Here is a 25,903-nt window from a genome sequence, read left to right on the forward strand (position 1 = left end):
AAAGAAAAATTTGGCAAATTACACACTGTTTCAGTTTCAATAATTTATAAGATAAACTATTTATTAAAATAAAAACACATTCTTCTTATATTTTTTCATTAGTCTTAAACATTTGTATGTTATTTCAAATGTTAATTCACACTACATATCATAACATAATTGAAACAAAAATTATGACTCAGTTTAGTTACCAAAACCATTAAATATCAATACTAAAATATCTGAATACATAAAACCACTGTGTTGATGTAGTTCATCTCCAAAGTAACCTCGCGCCAACTTTAGCTACCATGATAAATATAACAATCGACAATAAAATGAAATCTTCCATCAAAAGAAAGCTTTGATACCATGCAAGATGAAGCGACAAGTAAATGTTTTGAAAGTGCATCTGAGCAGACGAATAAGGAAAACAAAATTGAAAGTTGAGGTTCAGTTACATCTCTGTCAGATGAACTAGTTAGAAAGTTAATTGTATCAAAACCATGAGCAGAATTCAGTCGTAAATTTTAAAAAAGTACATTTAGTCAAAAAGTGAAATGCAATAAGAGAAAATATGAAATATAAAGGTTACTTTTAGAATTGTTACGTAATAAGCAAAAGGTTTTACAAAAAACTTTTAACATTAATTCATATCCCCTCCACTGCATAATTTACTAGAGGTTAACGGGTGTTGAAAGTCAAAGAACATTTTTTTTGAATGAAAAGATTTACATCAATTAAATTTGTTTGATGTTCAAGCGCGAAGTATTTAATGATTTATAAAGTTCTAAAAACATTTCTAAAGTCTCAAAATACTACTTTACTGAAAAAGGATGAAATTTATACATTACTAAAAGATGCAAAGAAGTTCAATTTTTATTGAATAAATTTTAACAAATGAATTATTGTGTGATAATAATACAAAACACAGTTTGGAGAATTTCATAATTCTTATTATCAACTATAGAATTTACATCTTTAATTCTTTTAATTAATTAGAAATGTGTAAGTGCAAATCAGTTTCAGCTACTTCGAAAAGATGGCAGCACAGCGGGAGAATTCTGTACCATTTCGTTCAAAGCTTCAAATATAACCTTAAAGTTTTTGTTCCATAACCTTACGTATTACTCGTGGTCTCTCTTCTGTTTTCCAGGGCAAGAAGTAAATTAAAACATAGCACATTTTATAAGGTACAGTTTGTTTAATTAATAAACATGTCGTGGATATTTGGCTATAATAAGAAAGATCCGCAGGATCCTTTAATTCCTGAAATTCCAGCAGCCGGTGGCGGTGATTCAGGTCCTCCTATGAATGAAGCCGACAGAAAACGAATGGAGGCGTACCGTTTTGATTCGACAGCGTTAGAAAGAGCTGCCCAAGCTGCTCGAGAATTGGAAAAAAACAGTATGTATATTTTTTTATTAATGGAGACTAATTGTTTTTATTAGTTCTTGCTGTATTTTTAATAACATGCTTTTTTCTTGTTGTAAATTACAGAAAAAATGGAATGAGGAGATTTGACAAGTTATCAAATTTCTTCATTTAGAAGAAGAGATGTGCTATGTTATCACATTACTTCATTTCATCACTATTCATTAGAAGTTACATCATCTTTCATTTCCTTAACTGTTCATAAGTGAGTTGATTTTTTTTAGGATTTCTAAATTTTAAATTGGCTAGTATTTGCTTGCCTAAAACCATTAAAATATGATAGATTGTAACCATAATAGGATCTATTTGTTGTTAGATGATCTGTGATGTTAATAGTATCATGTAATCATTCAGATCTTGTAAGGGAATTTAGAGTTTGTTGACTTTGACTGTTTGAAAATAAATAGCAAACATAATGAAAATTTCTGGTTTTAAATACTTGGATGCAGCAATGTATTATTTGTATTTCCCACACTGTATGTAGATTTTTGGCTCATATTTAAATTTATTGATGCTTCATTTAGCACCATCCAAATGTACCAGTGATTTACGTCACTTTTACTGTTATAATTTCAGAGTTTATCAATTTTGCCCCATTTTTTGGAATTAATCATTGTTGTTAGTTATCTTTCTTTTTGTGTAGAATATGCCAAGGAAGCATTGGAACTGTCAAAGTTGCAAGAGGTTACGCGACAGCAGGACTTGTCCGCAAAGATGAAAGAGTATGAAGCACATGTTGAACAAAGTAAAATAGAACAAAAAAAAATTGAAGCTGAAGAACGAAGGAAAACTTTAGCAGAAGAAACAAAACAACATCAATTAAGAGCACAGTACCAGGATCAGTTGTCAAGGAAAAGGTAAATTTTATGATGTCTGATAAACAGTACTGTAGTTAATCAGTTGAAAACAGTTTGAATCATTGGAAATACGTTGATAGTTGTGATCATATGAGTATTTCTGTATAAAACAATTTCTTATTGGTTAAATAAGAAATTTATTGCTTAAACATTTTACGTATGTATAAATTTTTGTTTTTGAAAGTAATGCAATTATTTCTGGATCTGTGGTTTTTTGGGGTAAAAGCCCCACTATAAGAAACTAGTTTTTCATTGAAGGTTTTTTTTTATTAATTAAAAACTTTGTAATGGAGGTGTTCTCCGGAAGAAGGGAACATAACTGAAAAATTATGTTTTGAGAAAAATGGGATTAAATTTTTTGTTTCATTATAAATTTTTTTAAATGTAGTTGATTGTGAATTAATGTTGATAATTTAATTACTATCAGATTTATACAATTAGTAATTTATAATAGTATTTAGTAATAGCAAATTATTTACAATTTACAGCAAAAATTATTAATAAGGTTATGTTTCATTTTTGCACAGAATGCAAGAAATGTTGTATGTATTATAAAAAAATTGTTTACCATCTTGAAATAGCATTTGTTTTGTACATTTGACACTTGTCAAGTATTTTTTATAAAAACCAGTTATATATTTAATAAAACCAACATCTGTAATATAACATTTTTTTGTTTTCTACACTAAGGAAATAAAAGTGCGAACCAATATTTAAATAAATTTAGTTTGTTGATTTAGTAGGCAATAAAAATTTCATGTTCATAAAATCTGTGCTACCTTAAATAAAATAGTATTACTTGAAAGAAAATTTACATTGATTTAAATATTCATCAAAAATCATTTCATACCGCATTACATCACTGTCATTTAAAATTTTAAACAATGCCTTTATGTCTTTTACTTTATTTCCGCTAACTAGAGCAAAAGAAACAGTATGAAGAGCAAAGTTGAAGTTGTTAATACTTTTATTCCAAATAACAAACGGTAGTCAGTAATCCATATTGTACATTGTTAAACACAATAAGGTACCATTGTGTTTATATTTCATTGTAACTTATTTTTGTATTTAAAATGTACTTCTTGAAGTTTGAGGTTTTCGAAGAAAGAAAGAACCAAATGCCCTCTTCCACTCTTTTAATCAAATTCCTATCCATTATAACAGTGAAAGGAGATGGGGTTTTCTTGCAAAGAACCCTTACCTTCCAAGTATGGGACTGCTGTAGAAACTTTTTCTTCTTTTTTTTAAATATGACTTTACCTCTTACAGGATAAATTTATTGTATATCTACATTAAACTTTTTTGAAAACCACGTTTCAAATGAAACTATAAAATAGTTTTTATTTTGACCTCCTGCAGAATTGGAGAATATTATTCTAGAAACATCTGCGTTTATAAACAGTCTTTAATGGTTTAACTAAACAGTCATACAGAAATGAAATAACAGAATCTCCGCCTTTTTTTGATTGATTTTCAGTGAAGAAATACATAAATGCTGCACCATTATGTATTTGAACATTAAACATGTACAGCTACAAGAGAAGTTTGTAAAACCGAAGTGTAACATTTATTTTTGGCAATGATAGATTTTGACCATAATCATCCTCTACTACCAGAATAAATCAGTCTGGCGTTGTGTAATAAGATTATTTTTTATTTCAAAATATTTTTCAAGTTTACATTTGTGTAAGGTGTATTCTACTTTACATGGATCATTCAAGTCAGCATTCAATTTCACTTCACAAGCTGAACAAAAATCACATACATCAATTTTTGGCTGTGTGGAACCATATCCACTGCATCTACTTTTTAAATTCTGATAATAGGTTTTATTTCATTCTTAGTCGATTACCTGTTTCGCTGAGAAAATTTTCAGAAAACATATCAAATGGAATTTTAATATTAAGGTTAGGGCTAATAAAGTATTTCTTTTCAGATTTATAATGACAGTAATGACTTCTTTTACAAGGTAATAAAGCTAGATGATGTTTTAGTAAATCATACATGTCATTAACAATTTTATGGGGTCTGTTAGAGTATTTCTCACATTTGCCATTCAGTGTGTCATTACACAACATTTTACTTTGAATAACCCAAATCCTTTTATCAGTTACTTGAAAAAGGTTTTTAATCATCATTTTATGGACTTCAAAACAGCTTATATTTCCAAATATTCCGCAGTTTACAATTTAACAAGACTGTCTTTTGATTGTGCCTACACATATAAAAACTGAAGATGCATCTTGCATTTGTTTATTTTGGGAATAAAACTTTGTAAAATACAGTCTATGAATTACCTGTATTTATTTTGAACTAACATCCATTTTTACAACATTTATTAGTGTTTTTTTTGTAAACAATCATTCATCCACATTTTTACCTACACTGGTGTCATAACTTTGTCCAGACTATTTCTTTATTTTTCGCACTTCCAATTTAACACTAACTTTTTTTAAGTTTACATTTTTATTTTTCACTTCTTTTTCAACAAAACTATTCATTTTAAAATCACCAACTCAAATTAAAACACAAACAGAAAAACCAACAAAATATCCTGGAGAAACACAACCTAGTATAAATTGGAACATGTGTTCAGTTAAAATTTTGCACTGCCTTCTGTAGTTGAGTTATTGAAATGGAATTTTCACGTTAGAGAAAGGTAGTGCACATTTTAATAGTTCTGTAAAAAAGGAAACATAGGAGGAGGATACAGCGGCAAACAAATTAATCCAAACAGTATTTTTAACAGAAAATTTATTTTTAAAAGAAAAAATGTTTAATAGTCAAACTTATTCAAATTTAATAGTTTATGTGTCCTCCTTTGTTTTTTATTATCTCATTAATCCTCTTTGGCATCGATTTCACTAAGGTAGAACAATGATTTTTGATTTGTTCATCTCAAAATCAAACCTGCATCACTGAACTAAAAGGTAAGTGTTTGTGCTGCAAATCATTTTCTCAAGACTTTTATTTGGTATGGCCAATAAATTTTCAATGGGATTCTGGTCGGGGGACTTCGCGGCCACGAAAGCATTGAAATGTTTTGGTTTTTGAAAAACTCTTTTGCTTTCTTTGATGTGTAACATGGTGCAAGGTCTTGTTGGAAAATGATTTCTGGGTTCTTTTGCATAAGTGGGACTATTTTTCATTGGCATATGTTAATATATTTGTCCGATTTCATCATCCCATCCACAGGCATAAGTGCTTCTGGCCCTTCATGTGTAGAACATCCCCAAAACATTTTTTTGACTGGCTGTTTGGGAACTTCTTGCAGTAGTCTTCTCATCTACTGACTTATGAATGTAGGCTGCTCTCTCCCCTTGGACAAAGAAATGAGTTTCTTCTGGAAAAATAGCTTTTTTCCATATCTCAATAGTCCTTTCTTTATGTTCCTTTGCCCATTCTTCTTTTTGTCTTCTTGACCTACGTCAGTAGCTGCTTCTTTTTAGGTTTCCAATTCTTCCCACTGCCAACAATCTTCTCCAGACTGTCAAATTAGTCCCACTGGCTCTCAAGACCCTATTAAGGTCAATAATCGTGGATTAATTTTGCTTTTTTTGTTAGTAATTGATCCTGTGTAGGCGTGGTTTTCTTTTTCTGCCCACATTTTACTTTTCTCTTTGGAGAGATGAACCTGTTTCCTTAAACCTTTTCACGATTTCATTTACAGTACCTTACCCCACACTACACTCACTGGCAATTTGTCTTCGACATTTGTGTGTGTTGGGACAGAGCAACAATTTTTTACCTCTTTCGTGAGGTTATATTCACTGTATTAACTAGAAAGGTCACCAAAAATTAATTGACAATGAATTATAAAAGTACAAAAACTACTAAATCTGTTTGTATATGAATTAACAACGTAACCTGAAACACCAAACAACAGTCGGACAAGAATTTTCTTCTGTTACCACACAACAAAAATTCCCATTGTTCAGATTAATTTGTTCACTACTGTATTTCCTTCTTCCAGAGATTGCCTCAATTGTAATTTTTTTTAAATCTGGAAGAATTTAACAGGTTAATAAAAGATTTTTATTGGAAGTAAAAAAATGTATTAGTATAATAAAAAATGAGTAATTAATTTTTAAAAATTTATTACTGAGAAGTCAAATTTAAAAGCAAAAAAAATAATGAGGAAGCTTGGATTCAATAACATAGAAAGATATATGTCTATAATTTGATATATCTTAAATAGAGATATTTTTTCTTAGATAAACTTGTGGTGGCTAAAAGGATAAAAAGTCCAATCTAAGATGGAGTACTTGAGGAAAAGTACATTTTTATAAGAGGAAATTTTAAGTATCTGTCTTAAGATTGTTATTAAAATTAATGTCCGATATTGTAAAATAATATATAAAGAATGTCAAACATTTATCCAATGTGGTGACTACAGAATAGAAAATGCTGAAACAAAGTGAAAGTTAAAAGTCTAAAATAATTCTTTTGGCAAGTTTTTTTTATTTCTACCAGACTTTTTGAACTCCTGTCTAAATACTAATTTGTTTCTCTTATATAATTTAGAGGTTTAATTGTAAAATTAAAAGCACTTACATAAATGCGTTATTTCATGCATAATTTTTTTAATGTTATTAGTGTCAAAACTTTTATGAACATTGAAAAGAAGTAGAAGCTTAATCTAGATATTTAGCTTTCTCATAAATAAATTCTTACAGAACATTTATGACACTGTTTGAAGGATAATTACTTTTTTGACACGTCTAAAAGTTGTTAAACCTTCTTCCTCTTAAACTATTAGTAAGATTGTTTTTTAAACAATACCTAAAGAAGAGTCTAAAGTAACAATCATTACTTCACATAATCTAAGACTGTTGCATTCAGTTATTGGCAGTTATTATCTAAAATAAGATAAAATATTCTGAAAGAATCTTTGGTCATGGTAACTTAAGAGAATCCATAAAAATGTACAATTGGAGAAAAAAGATAAAGTGGTGTAATGAAATAGTAAAGCTAAGATAAGTGAACAAAGTTTAAGGACATGCAAGAACTAAAATTGGAGGGTGATTAATATACAAGAAATAAAGAAAACAAAGCCAGTAAAAAATATACTAGGAGGTTTCAGCAAATAGTTGAAACCATAAGTTTAAGTTCCTAAAACCATGTAGAATATTATAGGAATGAATCTCGGAATTGAAGTAAGAAAAGTGCTTTAGATTTTCAGTAAACATGCTATTAATGAATGTATCTTTTAAAAAGAAATAAGAGGTTACAATTGCTGGCAATGAGAAGTAAATATGGAGTCTGTGGGGAAGGGAAGTAGCAATCAATTAAGGGTACTTGCGTATTAACACCACCGCAGCTACAGTTTTATTTAAAAACAAACTAGTCAATCGGATTTCGGTGGAAAATGGGTCGATATAGAGTTGAACATAGATTCAAAACAGTATCTTTATTAATTTTAATAAATGGTTATTTATATTTATTTATTTTATAAATATAATTTAACCAAACTTAACCTACGCTCGCTTCGTTCGCTAATCTTGACTAATTAACACCGTAATTTTTTGAGTATTTATTTAATAAATTCAGTAATTATTGCAATTATTTATTATTTAAATAATCAAAACACTCCTGTTAATTAGTCAAGGTTAGCGAGCGTAGATTAAGTTTGGTTATATATTTATAAAATAAATAAATATAAATAACCATTTATTAAAATTAATAAATAACTGTTTTGAATCTAGGTTAAACTCATTGGCCCATTTTCCACTGAAATCCGATTGACTACTTTGTTTTTAAATAAAGCTGTAGCTACAGTGGCGTTAATACGTAAGTACCCAATAAAGTTTTAGTGGTACCAAAGATAATAAAACCAAGTATGTTACTAGGAATTGATGAGGTAGCTCTAAAATTCATCAGATGTGTTGGAAAGGCGTTTGGAGAACTGGGTATGGAAATTACATGAGTCATGGTTTAATGAAAAAACATTTCCAAGGATTGTAAAATGAATTTGATCATTTAAGTAAACAAGAAAGGAATATTATAATGAGTAGAAACTGGCTGATTGATTTGCCATCAGTTTTTTTTTAAGAACTGTACTAATATTATAAGTGTAGAAAAATATGAACAAACTGCCATTGAAATAAAAATAGAGTGGACTTAAATAACTTAATTTTTATCGCATTCTCTGAAAATAATAGTTTCTTCTAATATATACTGTAAAAGGAGTTAATTTATTTGATCGTAATGATTTATCAGTAATAAATAAAAACATAGAGTTAACCTCAGCCCACTATCATAGTATAGTAATGAATAGAGGAAGATCATTGATTAGTTTAAGCTGAAAGCAAGCCGAATATTTTTTTGTCAAATTAACTCCCTTTAGTTCCATCTAAAAATATTGAGGCTTGGTTTTCTAGTCACATTTAATTTTTAAAAAAAATAAATTTTACATGTTCATGTGATTTTTGTTGTAATCTTTTAAATTATCATTTTTTGTTTAATTATTTCACATGATTTTTATAAGAAAACTGAGAAATAACATTATATTTGTTTTTTTAATATTCTTTAAAATAACATTACATTGTATAGAGAAATTATAAAATAAAAAATAGATTTGATTTAAATCCTATTAATTATTTAAATCTAAACATATTTCATTGAAGACATAGAACTGTTTTCTTTAAAGAAAATTTTTTATTTTTTTAAAAAATAAATTGGGGATAAGATTCAAAATGACAGTCTAGGTAACAAAAATAAAACTTCTTTTAAACCAAAATTTTATCTATTTGCATAAAAACTAAACAACCTTTGCGCATTGATTTTTAATTTTTATAAAACTAATGCTTCTACCAAGAAGCATGCTAGGTCATTTTAGTTGTTGAAATCTTCTAATTCGTGATATTCTTTCCCTATAAAATAAAGATCTATTATAAGTTTTTAAAAATAAACAAATCTATAATATGAATGCAGCACTACTAAACAGTAATAGAAATAGATCTAGCAAAATAATGTTTTTTCCTAATTTTAGGTTATGCATCCTACTAGATTTTCCTGGAAAAAGTGAAATGTATGAGGAGTATAAATGTATGAATGTGTATGAATATTAATACAATTTAATATAAATAACTGAGTTAACAATAAAATAATAATATATGTATCTTAAACAGTTTATTTAATAATACATTTTAAAAATCAGTAACAAATATCATTTTAATGTGGATACAGAACACACATTAACCTCAAAAAATTAATAATAATTTATAATTTATGATTGCTTGAAAGGATAATGTAGTAAAATAAAACGATCAGAATTTTTGAAAATTCATGTCATCTGAAATACCTAATATTAACAATGAAATTTAAAAATATGTCCATTTTCTAGGTAAAAAGTGGTACTTTACCCTGATATCAGGGACATTTATCTGGTAGACGATTGGCAATAAAAAGATGCCAAAGAAGGTACCAGTGAGGAAAAAAATTTGACTAGACCCTTTGTAATAACTGATGGGTTTTTACTTTTTGGGAGAAGTGTGTTATGAAGAGAGAGAAAAGCAATCATACATGTAGTAAAGATATGAACCTGCACAGAAAGTTAGTATAATGAAAGAGAGGGAATGAAATTGAGCCGGTCAGCACCTCCAAATTTAAATAGAAGTTCTAAATTTTATTATTAGTTCAGATGTAATATTTAATGGATTTATATTTGAGATTTTACAGTTGATAGTTAAGAACTGATAAGTTTGTAATTGTGATCAAAAAGTTATTATGACTATTAATTGAGTATTACTTTGTTGAAATTTATATTAACGTGACAGTATATGTGTACAGTTTTGTACTTGAACAACATTGTGAGCAGCAGAATGTTTAATCTTGGTCGAATGGCTAAAATTAATAATATGAGGAAAGTAATTTTACGATGCCAAGAATGGTGTTGGATGCAAAACCTGAAGAAAAGTGAGGAAGAGGACAACTGAGAATGGAATCAAAGAATTTTATCCTTCAGATTCTGAATAAAATAAAGACATCTCTGAAGTAGTAAAAGGTTGCAATGTTGATTGAAGATAGGAAGGATATTTAAAAAAATGACTAAGATTTAATGCCTAGTGTCATTACCATAAAATGATAAAAGTAAAAAAGGAAGATACAGTAGCATTTGATTGAAAAATTTGGAAAGAGTATTACAAGTATTGATAGATGTTGAACTAGTTAAAAATATCTGATTGCTTTATTGTAACAAATATGGGCTTATGTGTAACATTTTTCACAAGATGATTACTTGCATTGTAACTAAATAACAGGTTCTATTATTCTGATTGTGAAATCGAACACAGAGATATTTGATATAAAAAAAAAACAATTTGTTACATATTTATCCTAAATGTTATATCTAAACATGTAAGCTATTGATTGAAAACCATGCTGTTACAGTTATATTTTCTGAAAATATCTGATTATAAAATTTTGTGAAAATGAGAATATGAAAAAATTTATTGAATGTTTAAAAATATTCTTGGTTATTATCCTACTATAGAATTTGGGTTAAGCTTATTTGGATATTGAGATACCTGAAACTTTTACAGTTGTTCCAGAATCTGTCTGAGAACTTCAAATGTAACATTTCAGTAAAATTATATTAATAAATATTATATAAAAAATAATGATTATGACAATCATTTGTTGTAAAACAAGTAAAAAATAAATGTAAATAATAAAAATAAAGTTGAGCGCCTGCTTCTTCGTAGTCTTTGGAATGAATTGTTTTAAATATGCTTGTTATTCAGCAATTTGCAAAGTGCTTTCCTGTTATTTCAGAACCTCTGCATGTTTTACATCAGTTACTTTATTCTACAACAGTTAACCACTTATGTTACTTCAATCAAGTTTGATATTCTAAACTTTCTCATCCTTTGAATCAGTTTATGTTGGTGTATTTAATCAATTTATGTTAAGTAATATATAAGTGTATAACGTGGTTCTCAGAGGCAGTAAATGTCAGGAAATGTAAACGTAGTCAGGAAAAGCTATAAAAAGTTGCAAAAAATTTCAGAGAATTACATTTCTTTACTGAATTAAGATTATGTTATAATTAAAGTATTTTTTAAGTAATTCCAAAATATATTTGATATACTTTACTGGCATCAGAAAGTGGCAACCCCCATTGCCCAGCACATTGCAACTATACACATCAAGCAGCCATTAAAATGTCACCTGTTCTTACTTACATTCCCTAATTTTTCTTTTATATTAAAGGAGTAATATTCCAAATTGTAGTTAATTTCTCATTGATGATATTTTAACAAAAAGTTACCATTGCAAAATTTAAAGGTTGTTAACTGTTTTCTTGGAATTACTCTCAAATCACCATGAATTTTTTTGTATTTTAGGTAGTTAATTGCTTTTTAATGGTATATAAAAAGACTGTTTAATTACTGATGATTAGACATAAACTTACACCCAGAATTTGTTTGGTTGAGAAGAGCTAAAGATGTATATCAAGTTTTTTGTGATGATTGTAAAAAACATTTTGTTCTTTGCCTACATTGAATCCTCAACTTCAGTTACACAAAATGGCAACACAATTACTTCTTTTTGTTATAAAGACGATGTTTCTAAGGTGGAGATTATGTAGGTTCTCAATGTACAAAATAAGTTATCCCTAAGTTTATGTGATAATATTGGTGCAACTTTTAAAATTATGTTTCCTGATAGTTGTATAGCATCAAAATTCTAGCTTGGAGCTAGTAAATGCGCTTATATCATTAATCATGGCCTTCCATCATACTTTGTTGTCATTCTGCAAGTACATTAGAATAAGTTGGGCAGCTATATGGTTGGTGGAGAGGCTGCAAAAAAAAAAATATATGTACATTTTGCTGAGTAAATGGCAACAGCATAACATTATGAAAGTAAGGAAATTTTTTACTAAATTGGTCAGGAAAAAAGAAACTTAAAATTCGGTGGGTGCCCTGCATAAATATTGACTTATTTTAATCCTATAAATTTAACATGAATATGATCTAGTATCACAATGAATTTTGACCATATTGAGATTAATTTCATAAAATTGCTTACTTATGTACAACTGATTTGTTGTTGTGCTAAGATACTATTATGTACTTTTTTAAATCTATTTATTTACATTATATCTCAGATTCTGGGATATAATTAATGTACCTTATAATAATTTTTAATTGTGTTATTTGCCAAAATATTTTATAGTAGTAGTTGCTCTGTAATGTTATTGAGAATTTTCTGTACATCCTTAGAAAATTAGTGATTAGTAAATGTGATCATTGTAACATTTTAAAATCAATTTAAAAATCTCATTTTTTATATTATGAATTATTTTTTGTTTTAATATATTATGTGTTTAATTTTATTAGATATGAAGACCAGTTAATGCAACAGCAAAAGATTAATGATGAAAACCTTAGGCGACAAGAAGAATCTGTTGCGAAACAAGAAGCTATGAGAAAAGGTTCGTGTTATGTGCTTTTGCTTGTTACAGTGGTAATAGTTGTAATATTTTAGTAATAATGTGAAAATAAAAGCGCTGTCTTGAAAATATTTTACTTTTTTATAAGTAACGTATTAAAAAATTTTATTTTAATTATTAACACAAAGTATGTAATATTTACCTCTAGTCCTGCTTAAAAAGTTTTTTCTGTAGCAGATTTATTGCTTTTCATAGTTTTTTTAATTCTAAGTAGAACTGAAAAAGATATTTATATTTTTTATTGCTAGCTAACTTATTCTTAACTAATAATCAGTCTTAGTATTAAGATAAATAGGTTTTCGTGAACTTAAATAACTGGTAAAACTTTTCTAGCAAGTATGCAGAGCCTGTACAAAAAGTTACAGGACTGAGGTTTTAAAAGTAACAAAAATGTTCAGAAAAAAATTTATTTGTATTAAGTTTTTAAAGTCTCCCATTAATACTGTAGAATGCTATATCAGTTATAAAATTCATCAAAAGGCTTTGAGAAGTCTTTTGGAATTGCCATTATGATGCACCTAATATTTTCTTCTATGGTATCTATCGACTCTTACCATTCCCCCTTCATGTGCATCTTGACTTTAGGAAATGTAGTCCACAGTGACTACGGGTTAAATAGAGATTTGGGTTTATCTGGCAAGTATTGAGGGTGGTCAAAAACTGCTGTTTAATAATGGCTGCATGAGTTGGTGCATTGCAGTGAAGCAGCAACTAATTCTTGGTTTTATGAAAATGCAGTTGGGAAACCACTTATCCACACTGAATGAACTTTGTTTATATTGTTTACAAAGCTTCTCTCAACAAGTTACAACCTTACGTATGAGATTGCACCATGACCTTTTTTTTTATCCTTAGTCTCCGTACATTTATACGGACTTTGTATGTGTTGACAGTATGATTTTTTGCATTAATGTTTTGGGTTGTTACAGTGTTTGAAAAAAGTAAATTAGTTTAATATCAATAGTGCATGTTGCCTTTTATATTAAATAATACTTTATAATTAGTTTTATTTTAACAGAAATTGCTCAGCCATTTTGCATTCAAAATCAATTAATCATTCAGTTTGATGGTTTGAACAGAATTAAACTTTACAATTTCTTTTGTGTTTTAGCAACAATTGAACATGAGATGGAATTGAGATCAAATCTTGAATTGAAGAGAGTTCAGGCAGAAATCGCTGCTAAGGCAAAGATTGATAGAGATAATCAAGATATAAATCTTGAAAAAATTCGACTTAAAGCTGCTGAAAACAGAATTACTATCATTGAATCTATTAAGTCAGTATATTTCTTAAGATTATGTACCATATATGTAGATATATAATAATGAATAAAGTATACAGGTTGTTTCACATAGTGATAACGGTGCTTTCTGAGCTCATTCTAGTAGCAAAAATAATGAAAAGATTTTATATAAATATGAGTCCAGAAATGTTCCATTAGCAAGTACGGCTAGTGAGAGATTTTACTGTGATTCCTGGGCAGAGTAAAATAAAACCATACTGAAATTCTAGGGACCCAAATTAAGGGGTAAACTTGATAGTTTTTTATGGTTTTTGACCTGAAAAATTGAATAAAATAGATTCCAGAAACATATTTCGAATAGTTTTCATAATATCTGATGTGTAGCAGAAAAATTTGTTATCTAAAAATATGTTTTTCTTTACATTGGTCATACAAAAACTTTGTTAAATAAATTAAAATTAACTTTGTTAATAAATGTGTAAAATCTATTATCAAAACATGTAGAGAATTTAATTGTGAGAAAATTGTAAAATAGTTTAATACAAAACAAATACAATTTCAAGAAATTTGATTTTATTACACTTTCTGTGTTAAAACTTAATGTTAATTAATACAAAAAATGAAGTTAACATATTGATATAATGTTAAAAAATTAAAATGTAATTGATACATTTAATAAATTTACAGTAAATTTTCAAAATCTTTCTTTCTAATTCAATTCATTTGGCTGCACACTTTGGATTGCTCTGTAATTCTGCACTACTTTTTTTAATTTGTGTAGTGGCATCTGTAATATGAACAACCAGCTCTTCACACATACAACATTTTCTCTTGACACAGTAATTTTCATGCAACCCAACACGCAAAAATCTGAGTTAGATCAGGTGATCTTATGTCCTGCTTTGGTCAATCCATCACTCTGGAAATTGCTCATTTAAGTATGCCGATACAGTACATGAAAAGTGGAGAGGCACTCTATTTTGTTGAAAGGATATGCGGTATCTTAATGCTAGTGCAACATCTAATAGTAATGGCAGTTGTTCCTTAAGGAATTCCAAGTAAATGTCTGAATTTAGATGTCCTGGGAGAAAGCATGGTCCAGTTAGCTGTTTGTAAACTGGTCTATACCACACATTGGATGCTAAATGTGTATTTGAAATTTATGTTCTGCTGTCATGTGTGGATTGACTTCTTTCTAAGTATGTTCATTGCGTACTAATTCCTGGACTACGTTGAGTAGTCTCGAAAATGATTTAATCAATATCAGTATTATGATTTCATCATATCCAATATTGTATTTTATCACTGCAACCAGAACGGCTGGTTAGGAAAATGTCTTTGATATTCTGCAGCAGCAGCAGTTGCATTTCCATCATATACCTAAAATAAATACCATGTCAGCGTATTCCTGACAATAAACAACTGAGGAATTGCTGCAGTATGTCACCAATTAAAACAAACACACACTTAATTAAATCTCAATTTACTGGGTACAATTCACAGCAGTAATGCAAAACATTCAGTGCACTACTGACACAACATAATATGCATTGTTGGATAGGTGATTTCAATGTATTACCAACTTACAGAAACATAATTTCACAAATTTTCAATTTGACAGTGAATTCGAGAAAGATACATAAACTTTATTATCTGAATAACATTATTACTGTTTTTTAATTTAATTTTTTTTTCCCCAACACTATTTTTCATATCATTGCACTTCGTAGGAAAGCAAACATGCTTTTAATATTTAATCTCTTTGTTTTCATATGTTATATGTTAAGTGTTAGTAATAAGATCAAATTTCTTGAGCTTGTATTTGTTTTTTATTGGGCTATTTTACATCTATTTTCTCAGAATTAAATTCTCTACAAGTTTTGATAATAAATTTTATGTATTGGTCATTTAAAAAGTTTTTGTATTACAAACATAAAAGAAGTGTTTTTAAACAGAAAATTTTTGTGTTTCATCTTAAATATTATGAAAATTATTGGAGATATGGTTCTGGAACCTTCTTATTCAATTTTTTATGTCAAAAACCATAAGAAACCATCAAGTTTATCCCTTAATATGGGTTCCTAAAATTTCAAGTTTTATTTCACTCTTTGCCCAGGAATCAAGGCGAAATCTTTTGCTAGCCATAACTTGGTAGTGGAACTTTTCTGAACCCATGTTTATATGAATTTTTTCCATTATTTTCACTAGTAGAATGAGCTCAGGAAACACCAATAACACTGCGTGAATCACTCTATGTATGTATAGTTGAATATTTGGAGGTCCAGCTTATAAATTCTTAATTTGTATAATAAATATTTTTCTTAGAAATAAAATTTGATTCCTGTTGTTAATGTATAAAAGTCCTTTAAAATTTAAGTGCTATTTTTCATTGCATGTAGAAAAATTCCCTCATTAAAATCTATTGTACCACCTACCTCAGTGATGGAGTGGAATCATCTCAACCTTTTTTCCCAGGTTCAAATCCTGGCCAGGCATCACAATTTTTTATATATTATAAAAGTTCCATTTCATATTCCCATGCACTAGCTTTGAGCTTGTGAGGTGAATTCATTAAATGAAAAAGAAATGTTATACAAATGTTATGTTATACAAATTTCTGCAGAACAAAAGAATTTACAGAAATATTTTCTCATCCAAAGTGAATACTGTCTTGTATGTATCTGAAGATTTCACTGTAAAATTGCAAATTATTGAATCATATTTATTTTTATTCTAATATGTTACAAACTGTGAAATCAATTTTGATTTATTGATTGATCTTCTTCAGTTAGTGCTGTTTATTGAATCCTAATGACACATGCAATCACTAATATAGTGTACAGATCCAGATAAAAACATAAGAATTTCAATATTATAGAATATTTTTAATAGCAGCCGATTTCTAAAAATGCCAATCGCTTACCCAGATGTCGGTGAATGAGAATTTTACTTTGAACTTTGTGGTTATTAATCGTGTATTATCAGTGGCTGAGGAATGAAAAATTAATGTTAATGTTTAAAAGCGTTAATAAAAATATTGTGAACCGAAATATATTGTTTAAATAAATGAAGTTTCTGTTTCAAAATCTTGATATATTGTAAAATAAAAAATAAATTATTAAATAAATTCTCTCACTATACATTTGCAAAAGATGTTCAAAGACAGCACCCTGAACAGCGATGCACTTTTGTGCTTGAGTGATCATATTGAGAGTCACCCAATGCAAAATATTCTAGACTGTGCCATTGATTTCTTATTAAATATTTGCTTTCAGTTCATCAATAGTATGGGGATTCAATTCATAAACTGTATCTTTCAAATAACCTCTAAGGAAAAAAATAACAATTATGCAAATCTGGAGAATGCAGAGGCGACTGCTCTCTGCTGACAGTTCTTCTGTAAAAGCTGCATGAATGGATGCAGTGAATCATTTGATATGTGGTATGACTCATTGCTCCAGCTTGACAGAAGAAGCTGTATTCTTTGTTAATATTTTAACTGAATGTAAAATTCTTCAAAAATTACATGGTACATGTCTGTATTGACAGTCTGATCAAAAAATATTAGCCCTGCTACATTATTATCAGAAACAGGATGTCATGCACCTGGTTTCTTATCCTGAATTGGAATCTTAAACATCCAGTGAGGATTTCCAGTTGTCTGATACTTGGTTTTTTGGGAATTAACAGTCCCATGTAAATGAAAGTGTGCCTCATCTAACATAAAAAAAACAGCATTGAGTTTGTCATATGTTCATCGACTTATTTTTTTTTTTTGAGATTTCAGTAGCAATAATTAAAATATTTCAGCTCGTCTATTTTCATAGGTTGCTGCACAGTTGTTACACGATACAGTTTTAAATTTAATTTGTGTTGGTCTTATGCCAAGATGTGAATTTTACACTGTTTTGTAGTGATAACTTATATATATATTTTTTCGACTGGCAGAAATTCTTCTTTGAATATTGGCTTTGCGTATTTCATTTTGTGTTTTAAACAAACCCTATTTTACACCATTATGCAACAAAATTGTGAATGTTATTCATAGCTGGTACGCTGGCATTTGGAAATTTACTTGTAATTATTTGATGTGTTTCTTGAAGTGATCCAGAAGGAACTTAAGCTTCCATTGTAGCCTTCCCTTTCTTTGATCGAATAAGACATTTTAGAAAAATACAATTGCAATGAACGAACTAAAAATAACTGCAGTTCAAGATAGTTCTAAGCTGCTTACCTAATCACATACACATACTACATTTGTGTGATTTTTCTCATCAAAATGAAAAACCACCTGGAGTTCAATATATACGAATCTGGAATATTAGCTGTTGAAATAAGAATTTTTTTTTTGTGATGAAAATGTATTTTAATGTGTTTTTGTTTTATTTATTAATTCAGGGCAGCTGGTTCTGTAATTGGATCTGGTATTCATACTATGTTAACTGATTGGGACAAAATGGTTATAGCTGCTGGAGGTTTATCACTTCTAGCTCTAGGTGTATATTCTGCCAAAGGTGTAACCGGTGTTACTGCACGATATGTTGAAGCAAGATTAGGTATGCTAATGATTAGTTATTTATTTATTTATTTTTATTATGTGATAATTTTAATTAAAAGAGCTAGTAGAATCGTGATTGCTTTGCTGATACATTTTTAAATTATTTGAATAAAATAAAAGAAAATAAAAGATTATGAAAAATAGCTGTTTGAATTATTTACGAAAAATTATTGTAACAATTGTTCTAAATGGGTAATTGTTGAAAGAAGTTAATTTGAATAAAAAAATGGTTGTATTAAAGTATTAAAATTGGAAAACTATTTTACCAAAATATCTCAACCGGTAAGGTGAAGTAAAAAGATATTTATTAGGGAAAATATTTGAATGGAATAATGATCTTAATAAAGATAAAAAATAAATATCTCAGATGAGCAACAACCCAAAAAGCTATTATATTTTCTAAATATAATTGTTAAAAAAGATTTCTATTGAAAGATTTAGTAATCCTTAAAAAGCAAATAAAAGAATAGGAAGGTACCTGAAGCAAAAGATAAAAAATTCTTCCTTGTTGTAAATAAATAAATGTAGATGTAAAATTATATTGAAAAATAATCAAATTATTCACTTTCTCACTCATACCAAACCAAATCTAACTTAAAAATTTACCTGCTACTGTTCGTTTTTTTCTACATAGTTCTTAATTTATATAAATAGTACAAACTATACTATGTTGTTAAATATAAAATCTTATATTTACAGACCAAATATAGTGTGTCCAAATATACTAGGCATACAGAAAAGACTTATATAAGTTTATTATCCAGATATAATTTTTCAATTTGATGCAGTAAACCTTAGATAGAAATTTTTGCTTTATTCACTATAATATAAATATATATAATTATCTGTTTGTATTTTAATAATTTTATATAGAAATATAAAATTATCTGAAGAAATTAAGATTTACGAGGAAATGAATGTTCAGTGAGAATAAATCTGCAAATAGTTGAATTTGTTAAATAATTATTATATTAAAAATAAATAGTTAAAACAGAAATTTTTACAATTAAAAAATAATCTCAAAAAAGCAGCTTATTATAAATATTAAATATAAACTATAAATATTAACTAAAAAAAAAGAAAAACTATTAAAAAAGCATTCACTGAAAAAATAGAAACAAACAAACTTCCTTGTAATGTAACAGAAGTAGTATAATTTAATAAAAAAAGGACTCAAAAGGTGCTGGCACCTACTAGAGTCAATAGAAACTGTAATACTCTTACCGCATGGTCTACTGCTCATTTCTGCTGCAGATTTCTGTAGATACCAATGAATATGTTAAATGACAATAATTTTAATTTTATTTATATTAACTGATTGTAATTTTTATGCCCGTGATGTATATTTTATTAATTGCAACCAAGACTGTGCAATAAATTAATTGTGTATATTTATGGATAAATGAAAGGGTTAAGGGGTTGTTTAACAGTAATAGCATTAAATAAAGTTCAGTTTTTATAAAATTAATGTTAACTTTAAACTGCTTGGAGAAAGATTGAAAAAATAGGTTTTAACTTCTTACAGTTATGAGAATTGCTTGTTCCCTTAATTCTAGTGACATAATTTTTAAAGGCTTAATATCCCTCCCAGCCTATGTTATAACGTTTGAGCAGAAACAACTAATAAAGTAGGATAAAATAATTTAATTGTTTATGAGCTCTTGAAATAGGTAATAACGAATCAAAGGAGTTTTTGGATTTCCATGGCTATAAAAATCTAAAATTAGATGCAGTGTACATTAACAACTATCATCAGTAGAAACAAAGGCATTAAAAAAGAAAAAAATAACATATAATGTATATATTTTGTTTATATTTATTTATTTTGTTTTGTATTTATTTTTTTTATAATTCCTGTGCACGTACTGATTATTGTTTGACTATTGAAATAACATTACATTTTCATTTTATTTCTATAACTGGGTACATTGTATTTTTTTGTTTTTTTTTTGGTGATGATTTTTAGTTTTTTTCCAAGCACTCTTTAGTTAGAATGTTAGAAATAGTTATTGTTACCCATTTACTTTTTTATTGTTCAAATTACAATCCTGTGGAATATTTTATTAGTCTTTTCTAGTGACTTATGACAACTATTTTTGGTATCATTCTTGAACAAAACACATGCTGTTAATTTGGGATATGAATTTAAATGTTCGTTATAAGGTTTACTATTGATTAGAAGTGATGGTCGATTAGGAAAAATAATAATTCTTAATACAATCAGAATTTATTATTAAAATTAATTGAAGAATATAACTGCATTTAGTTTACTGTATAAAAAACCAGTTGGAGGCTTATGCTTTAACTAAGATGAGGCTTTAACTCTCAACAGTTTCCCAAGCTTGCGAACAGTTTTTTATTATTATGATTTGCTTATGATATGAGTTGGATTTACCTGCTCGGTATATAATTATTGTTACATGGTGTATTAAGTGTTGTTGTGAGAGTAATTATATAATATTGTAAAATTTTATATTTACTAATACCAGCTGAATAATAAATTTTTTATCGTGTCATAATAATTAACATTTTCTTAGTTTGTATTGAACTGCAAGGCTACACTTGAAAAATTATTTAATTTTTAAAATATTTTTGCATATTTCAGGTAAACCATCGTTGGTGAGAGAGACATCACGGTTTTCGTTCGTTGAAAGTTTGCAACATCCTATTAAAACATTAAAAAAATTAAGGTTAAAATCTGATGATGCATTGTCAGATGTTATATTAGCGCCAAATTTAGAAGAAAGATTGAGGTATACTTTTACATTGTACATTTCAAAACCTATTTATCTTATCTTAATAATTATATACTTGGAAAGATTGTTCACTTATATTTTAGAAATGTTAAATATTACCTCAGGATAATAAATAAATGCCATGTAAAATGATAATTAAAATAAATATTTGATTGTTGTGTATTTCTACTATCTACTGCAAAGTTAATGTGTGTGTATCTGTACGGGTACATTACAAACAGCTGACACAGAGGGTTTTAGAAAAATTAAAAAACATGATTCTTACATAAACATTATTTATAACTAGTACCTAAATTATACAGCTTCATAAAAACATTTTGTTTTCCAATTTGGTTTGATTTGTTGCTGTAAGAGTTGTGACCATTATGTCTTGTTATGGACATTAAATTTTGTAGCTGTACTGTGACAAGGATTGAATTTTATGTGTGACCAACTGTGACTTACAATCAGTCATATGTTTTCTGAATGCGCAAGGTGTTTGTCCTGCGGAGATTCATCGTCAACTTAGTTTCTATTGTGTATATGGTGACAGTGGTAATGAATGCAGAAAATGGTGTCATTTGTTTATAACAGGGAGAACATCTGTTGATGACAAGCAACACTCAGGATATCCTACTCTCATTACTCAACATTTGAAAAGTAAGATTGACTGACATGTTAAAGGGAACTGGCGTTCCACATTAGACAACTTAGTGATAAACTTTCTATATGTTCATGGTCTCTGTAACTTGAAATTGTGACTGTTCATTTAAATTATCTTAAAATTTGTGCCTGATGAAAAATGTTGACAATCATAAAAAAATGCATGTCTGTCTGCTGCCCTGTCATTCCTGAGCAGTACCATAAAGATGGCTACAAAATGCTGGATCATGTAATGATTGGTGATGAAATATGGGTTTTCGCACTATGCACCATAGAGTAAATATCAGTGGCTACATTTTCGATCGCTTTCAAAGTCAAACAAATTCAAGCAAACACTTTATAAACACAGTGAAGATCACAATTTTTTGGGATTGCCCAGGGCTGAGGCAACTGTGTGAGTTTATGGTAGAAATAATGCAAACTTTTATTCAGAAATTTTAATGAAACCTTATAATCAAAATCACCAGGGTGGTCTTTTGACTTGAGGACTGTGCTTCATGACAATGGAGGTCCACATGCCACAAAAATAAACTTGTGAACATCTCAAAGATTTCAGATGTTCACAATTGAATATCTGAAAACATGTTATCAACCATCTGTTTTCATGAGTGGCTTAATGGCTGGCGGCAGACTTCTTTGATGTTGGCATACAAAAACTAGTGCTATAATTTGACAACTGCTTGAACTCGGGGAGATAATTATGTTGAAAAAATAGCTTTAAAAATGTAGATTATAGTGCATGTATTAAAGTTAAAACAAAGACAATAAATTGTTATAAAACAAAAACTGTTTTTACTTTCTGGACAACCCTCGTAATCAGATTATTAATTATATAATTACAATTTCTGTATTCCATTCTACATGGGAATTATTCAGTGGAGTTTTACTTTTCAGTATAGAAATATAAAAAAAAATGGATTCTTGCAAAAGAATCTTTTGTTTTATTCTTTCTTTAAAATATTTAGTAAACTCGAAGCAGCTTAAATTTTGCTGACAATTTTAGGCCAAGACTTAATGATATTCTTGTTATAAAATTTTGAAAAAAAATAAAATGTATTTTGTTTAATGTTGGTTAACTGGTATGTTTAAATTCAGTTTAGGAAAATAGATTTTTTCTTTTTTTTAAGTTACCAAAATCATAGCTCTTATCATAGAAAAGATATTAATGATATTTTGCTACATTCTATTTTCATATGGAATTTTTGCTTTGGTATTTGGAATTATGTATTTTTTCTAATGATCAAAATGGTTGAAATGAAAGGGGTTGTTCAGTATTATAATAGTGTACTGTTGCCAAACTATTTTTTCCTAAATTTGTATTATTTCTTGGTAAAGAAGATTCAGAAAAATGTGATTAATATTTGAATAACACTAATTCTATTTATATATATTTCAAGAGAATAACTGAATTCTATTTTATGTTTTTGTTTTCATTAATTCCATTAAGTAAATAATATTTATTTTCTGAAATAAATGTAAGAAAATAAATATTATCTGGCAAAATTCAGTTTTTCTTATTATGTGGGTGATAAAAATATTAATGTAATATTAACAAACAAAACTTATATTATGGGAATGGGTGAAATCTAATGCACAGTGCTATGTAACAATAGAACAAAATGTTGCACGAAGCAATGTCATCTGGTGCTATCATCTTAAGTTTTATTCCCCTGCTACTAACATTCCTAACACTAACATTCCTGCTACTAACATTGACCCACACCTTCTCATTTTCTGTCAGTCACCATCGTTATGGAGTTGAGTATGTTGCTTGGTCAATTCCTGAAATAATATGCAATGATGAATTTTTAATAGTGGAAAATGTGAACACTGTTAAAAACAGTTTTTTTCATAAAATTTTTTTTATAATATTAAAATTTTATTTAACAAGATTTTCAAAGAAAGTATTGCCTGTTAAGTCTTTTCAAAATGCCTGTTGCTTCTGAAAAGCAATACCTTCCCTTTAGTCCTGACTGCTTCTTCTAAATTGTCAATTTTTAATTGGTAAATGTTTTATTAGTTTTAGCAATCTTTTTATTTATTAATTTTTTTAAATATTTTTAGGGATGTTGCAATCGCTACAAAAAATACAAAAAAAAACCATGGTGTGTATAGAAATATTCTTATGCATGGTCCACCTGGAACAGGGAAAACAATGTTTGCTAAGGTAAAGTGTAAATTTATTTTAATAAAGTTTATTGATTGGTTCTTATATGATGAAGTAACCTTTTTATACTGCCGCAAGACTGACCTCATGTCATTGAATACTGCCGCAAGAGTGATAAAAAAAAAATAGTTTCAAATTAGTATTAATGTTGAGGAGAGCTTTCTTTTGTTTTCACCAAAACATGTACCTTATACAGTAACCACTTTTTGCTGCATGATTACAAGCACAAACTTTAATAAACTGTCAAATTAATATACTAAATCTATTTAAATTCTATTCAACAGCTTAACTATATAAGATGTCTGCTCTTAATAATCAACAAGGCAAAATTGCTGCGTTAATAACAACTAATATTAACAATAAACTCCATCCAATCAAGAATACTGTGTCACCGTGGAGGTCTTCATGCAGAAATAACTGACGAGAGGAGTTATTATTTGCCATTGGCAAATAGGGTTACACACACGAGGCTCACACTGGATATCTGATGATGCAAACAGATGCACCCATTTGTGCATGCTGCGACTGCAAACTAACAGTACACTAAATCCTTGCGGATTGTATCTTTTATGCAGCATTGCATCACAAGTTTAAACTATGGAACTAGTGAACTATTCATAACATGTTGATCCTATAATGATGAAATGTTGTTATCTTATGTTTTACAGTTTCTTAGGGCTGTCCATATACATTCAAGTATTTGAATTAATGTAGTGTGTCTCAGCTATTCATGATAATTGCTGTAAAGCAGATGGTAATTTTAATATTTTAATTGAGATATATCTTTGTTTATTGCAACTCATATATCGTGTCCAGACTATGATAATGCGGAAGCGTTTTCCACCCAGAAAAAAATTACTAGTAAGGATAAAAAGAACTTGAACTTTATTTTCAAACATGATAGGCTTTTCTAAGCTTTATTTAAATAATAAAAGAATAAAAACTTGTGCTATATTATCTGTAATTTCAATTTGTAATATTTATAAATTACTTAGATTTATTTTTGTAACAAAAGACAATAGTTTGAAGCATAATTCTGCTGTGAATAATTTTGTAACAATTTATAACAATATTTTTCTATATTCTTCAAATGACTAAAATTATGCTGAGCTACATATAGTTTTCTGTGAATAAGTTATTGTGTGTTGTTAAAAAAATCAATACTGATTGTATAAACATTGTCTGTATCACCACACCTTAGTTGTGATTGAGATTATTTTTGCCAATGTCCTATTTTATTGTTCTTATTTATTTGTTTATTTATTGTAAAAGTTATTTTCAATGTACTCTATAAATTTATTCCTTTAGTCTTTTTGTTGTGGAATAATCATTAAATCATAGACAGACTTTTATTAAGAAATAGAATTTAATATAGTCCAATTTACTGTGGTACAATGTAAAAGGTATTTATTTATACCTTATAGGAGAACATGATTATTTTTGGCATTATACATTTATATGTTTTCAAATGTGTATAAACCTGTCTTTTGTTTTAAAGAAATTAAAAATTATTCACTTTTAAATGCTAGGATTGTGGTTCCAATTTTACATATTTAGAATCTGGGTTGTTTTTAATTATTTTCAGTGCTATTATATTCCACATTTTTATTAGAGCACTGTTAATTTTCCATCATGAAATGATTAGAAAAACCGTAGGTATGTATTCAAATTGTATGTTTGATTTTTATTATGTTCTCATTTATTATTTTTTAATATGCTCATTTAGTATCCTTTTTTTTTATGAAATTTAATGTGCTTATAAATTCACAATATTCAAATGTGTTGAGATCATAGTGTTAATGTACAA

General features: G+C 28.1%; 1 protein-coding gene across 1 annotated transcript in view; it reads left to right on the top strand.

Moving 5' to 3' along the window:
* Positions 1-1,069: 1,069 nt before the first annotated feature.
* The window catches only part of bor (ATPase family AAA domain containing bor), a 41,191-nt gene continuing 16,357 nt past the window's right edge, over positions 1,070-25,903 (top strand). Inside the window, exons 1-7 of the mRNA XM_075357098.1 lie at positions 1,070-1,386; positions 2,057-2,270; positions 12,617-12,711; positions 13,841-14,006; positions 18,372-18,529; positions 21,137-21,284; positions 23,994-24,096. Of these exons, the coding sequence (XP_075213213.1) occupies positions 1,197-1,386; positions 2,057-2,270; positions 12,617-12,711; positions 13,841-14,006; positions 18,372-18,529; positions 21,137-21,284; positions 23,994-24,096 (1,074 nt within the window). The 5' untranslated portion in view covers positions 1,070-1,196. The remainder of the gene's footprint in view (positions 1,387-2,056; positions 2,271-12,616; positions 12,712-13,840; positions 14,007-18,371; positions 18,530-21,136; positions 21,285-23,993; positions 24,097-25,903) is intronic.

Source organism: Lycorma delicatula, chromosome 2, assembly GCF_047948215.1.
Source record: "Lycorma delicatula isolate Av1 chromosome 2, ASM4794821v1, whole genome shotgun sequence".
Taxonomy (NCBI): Eukaryota; Metazoa; Arthropoda; class Insecta; order Hemiptera; family Fulgoridae; genus Lycorma; species Lycorma delicatula.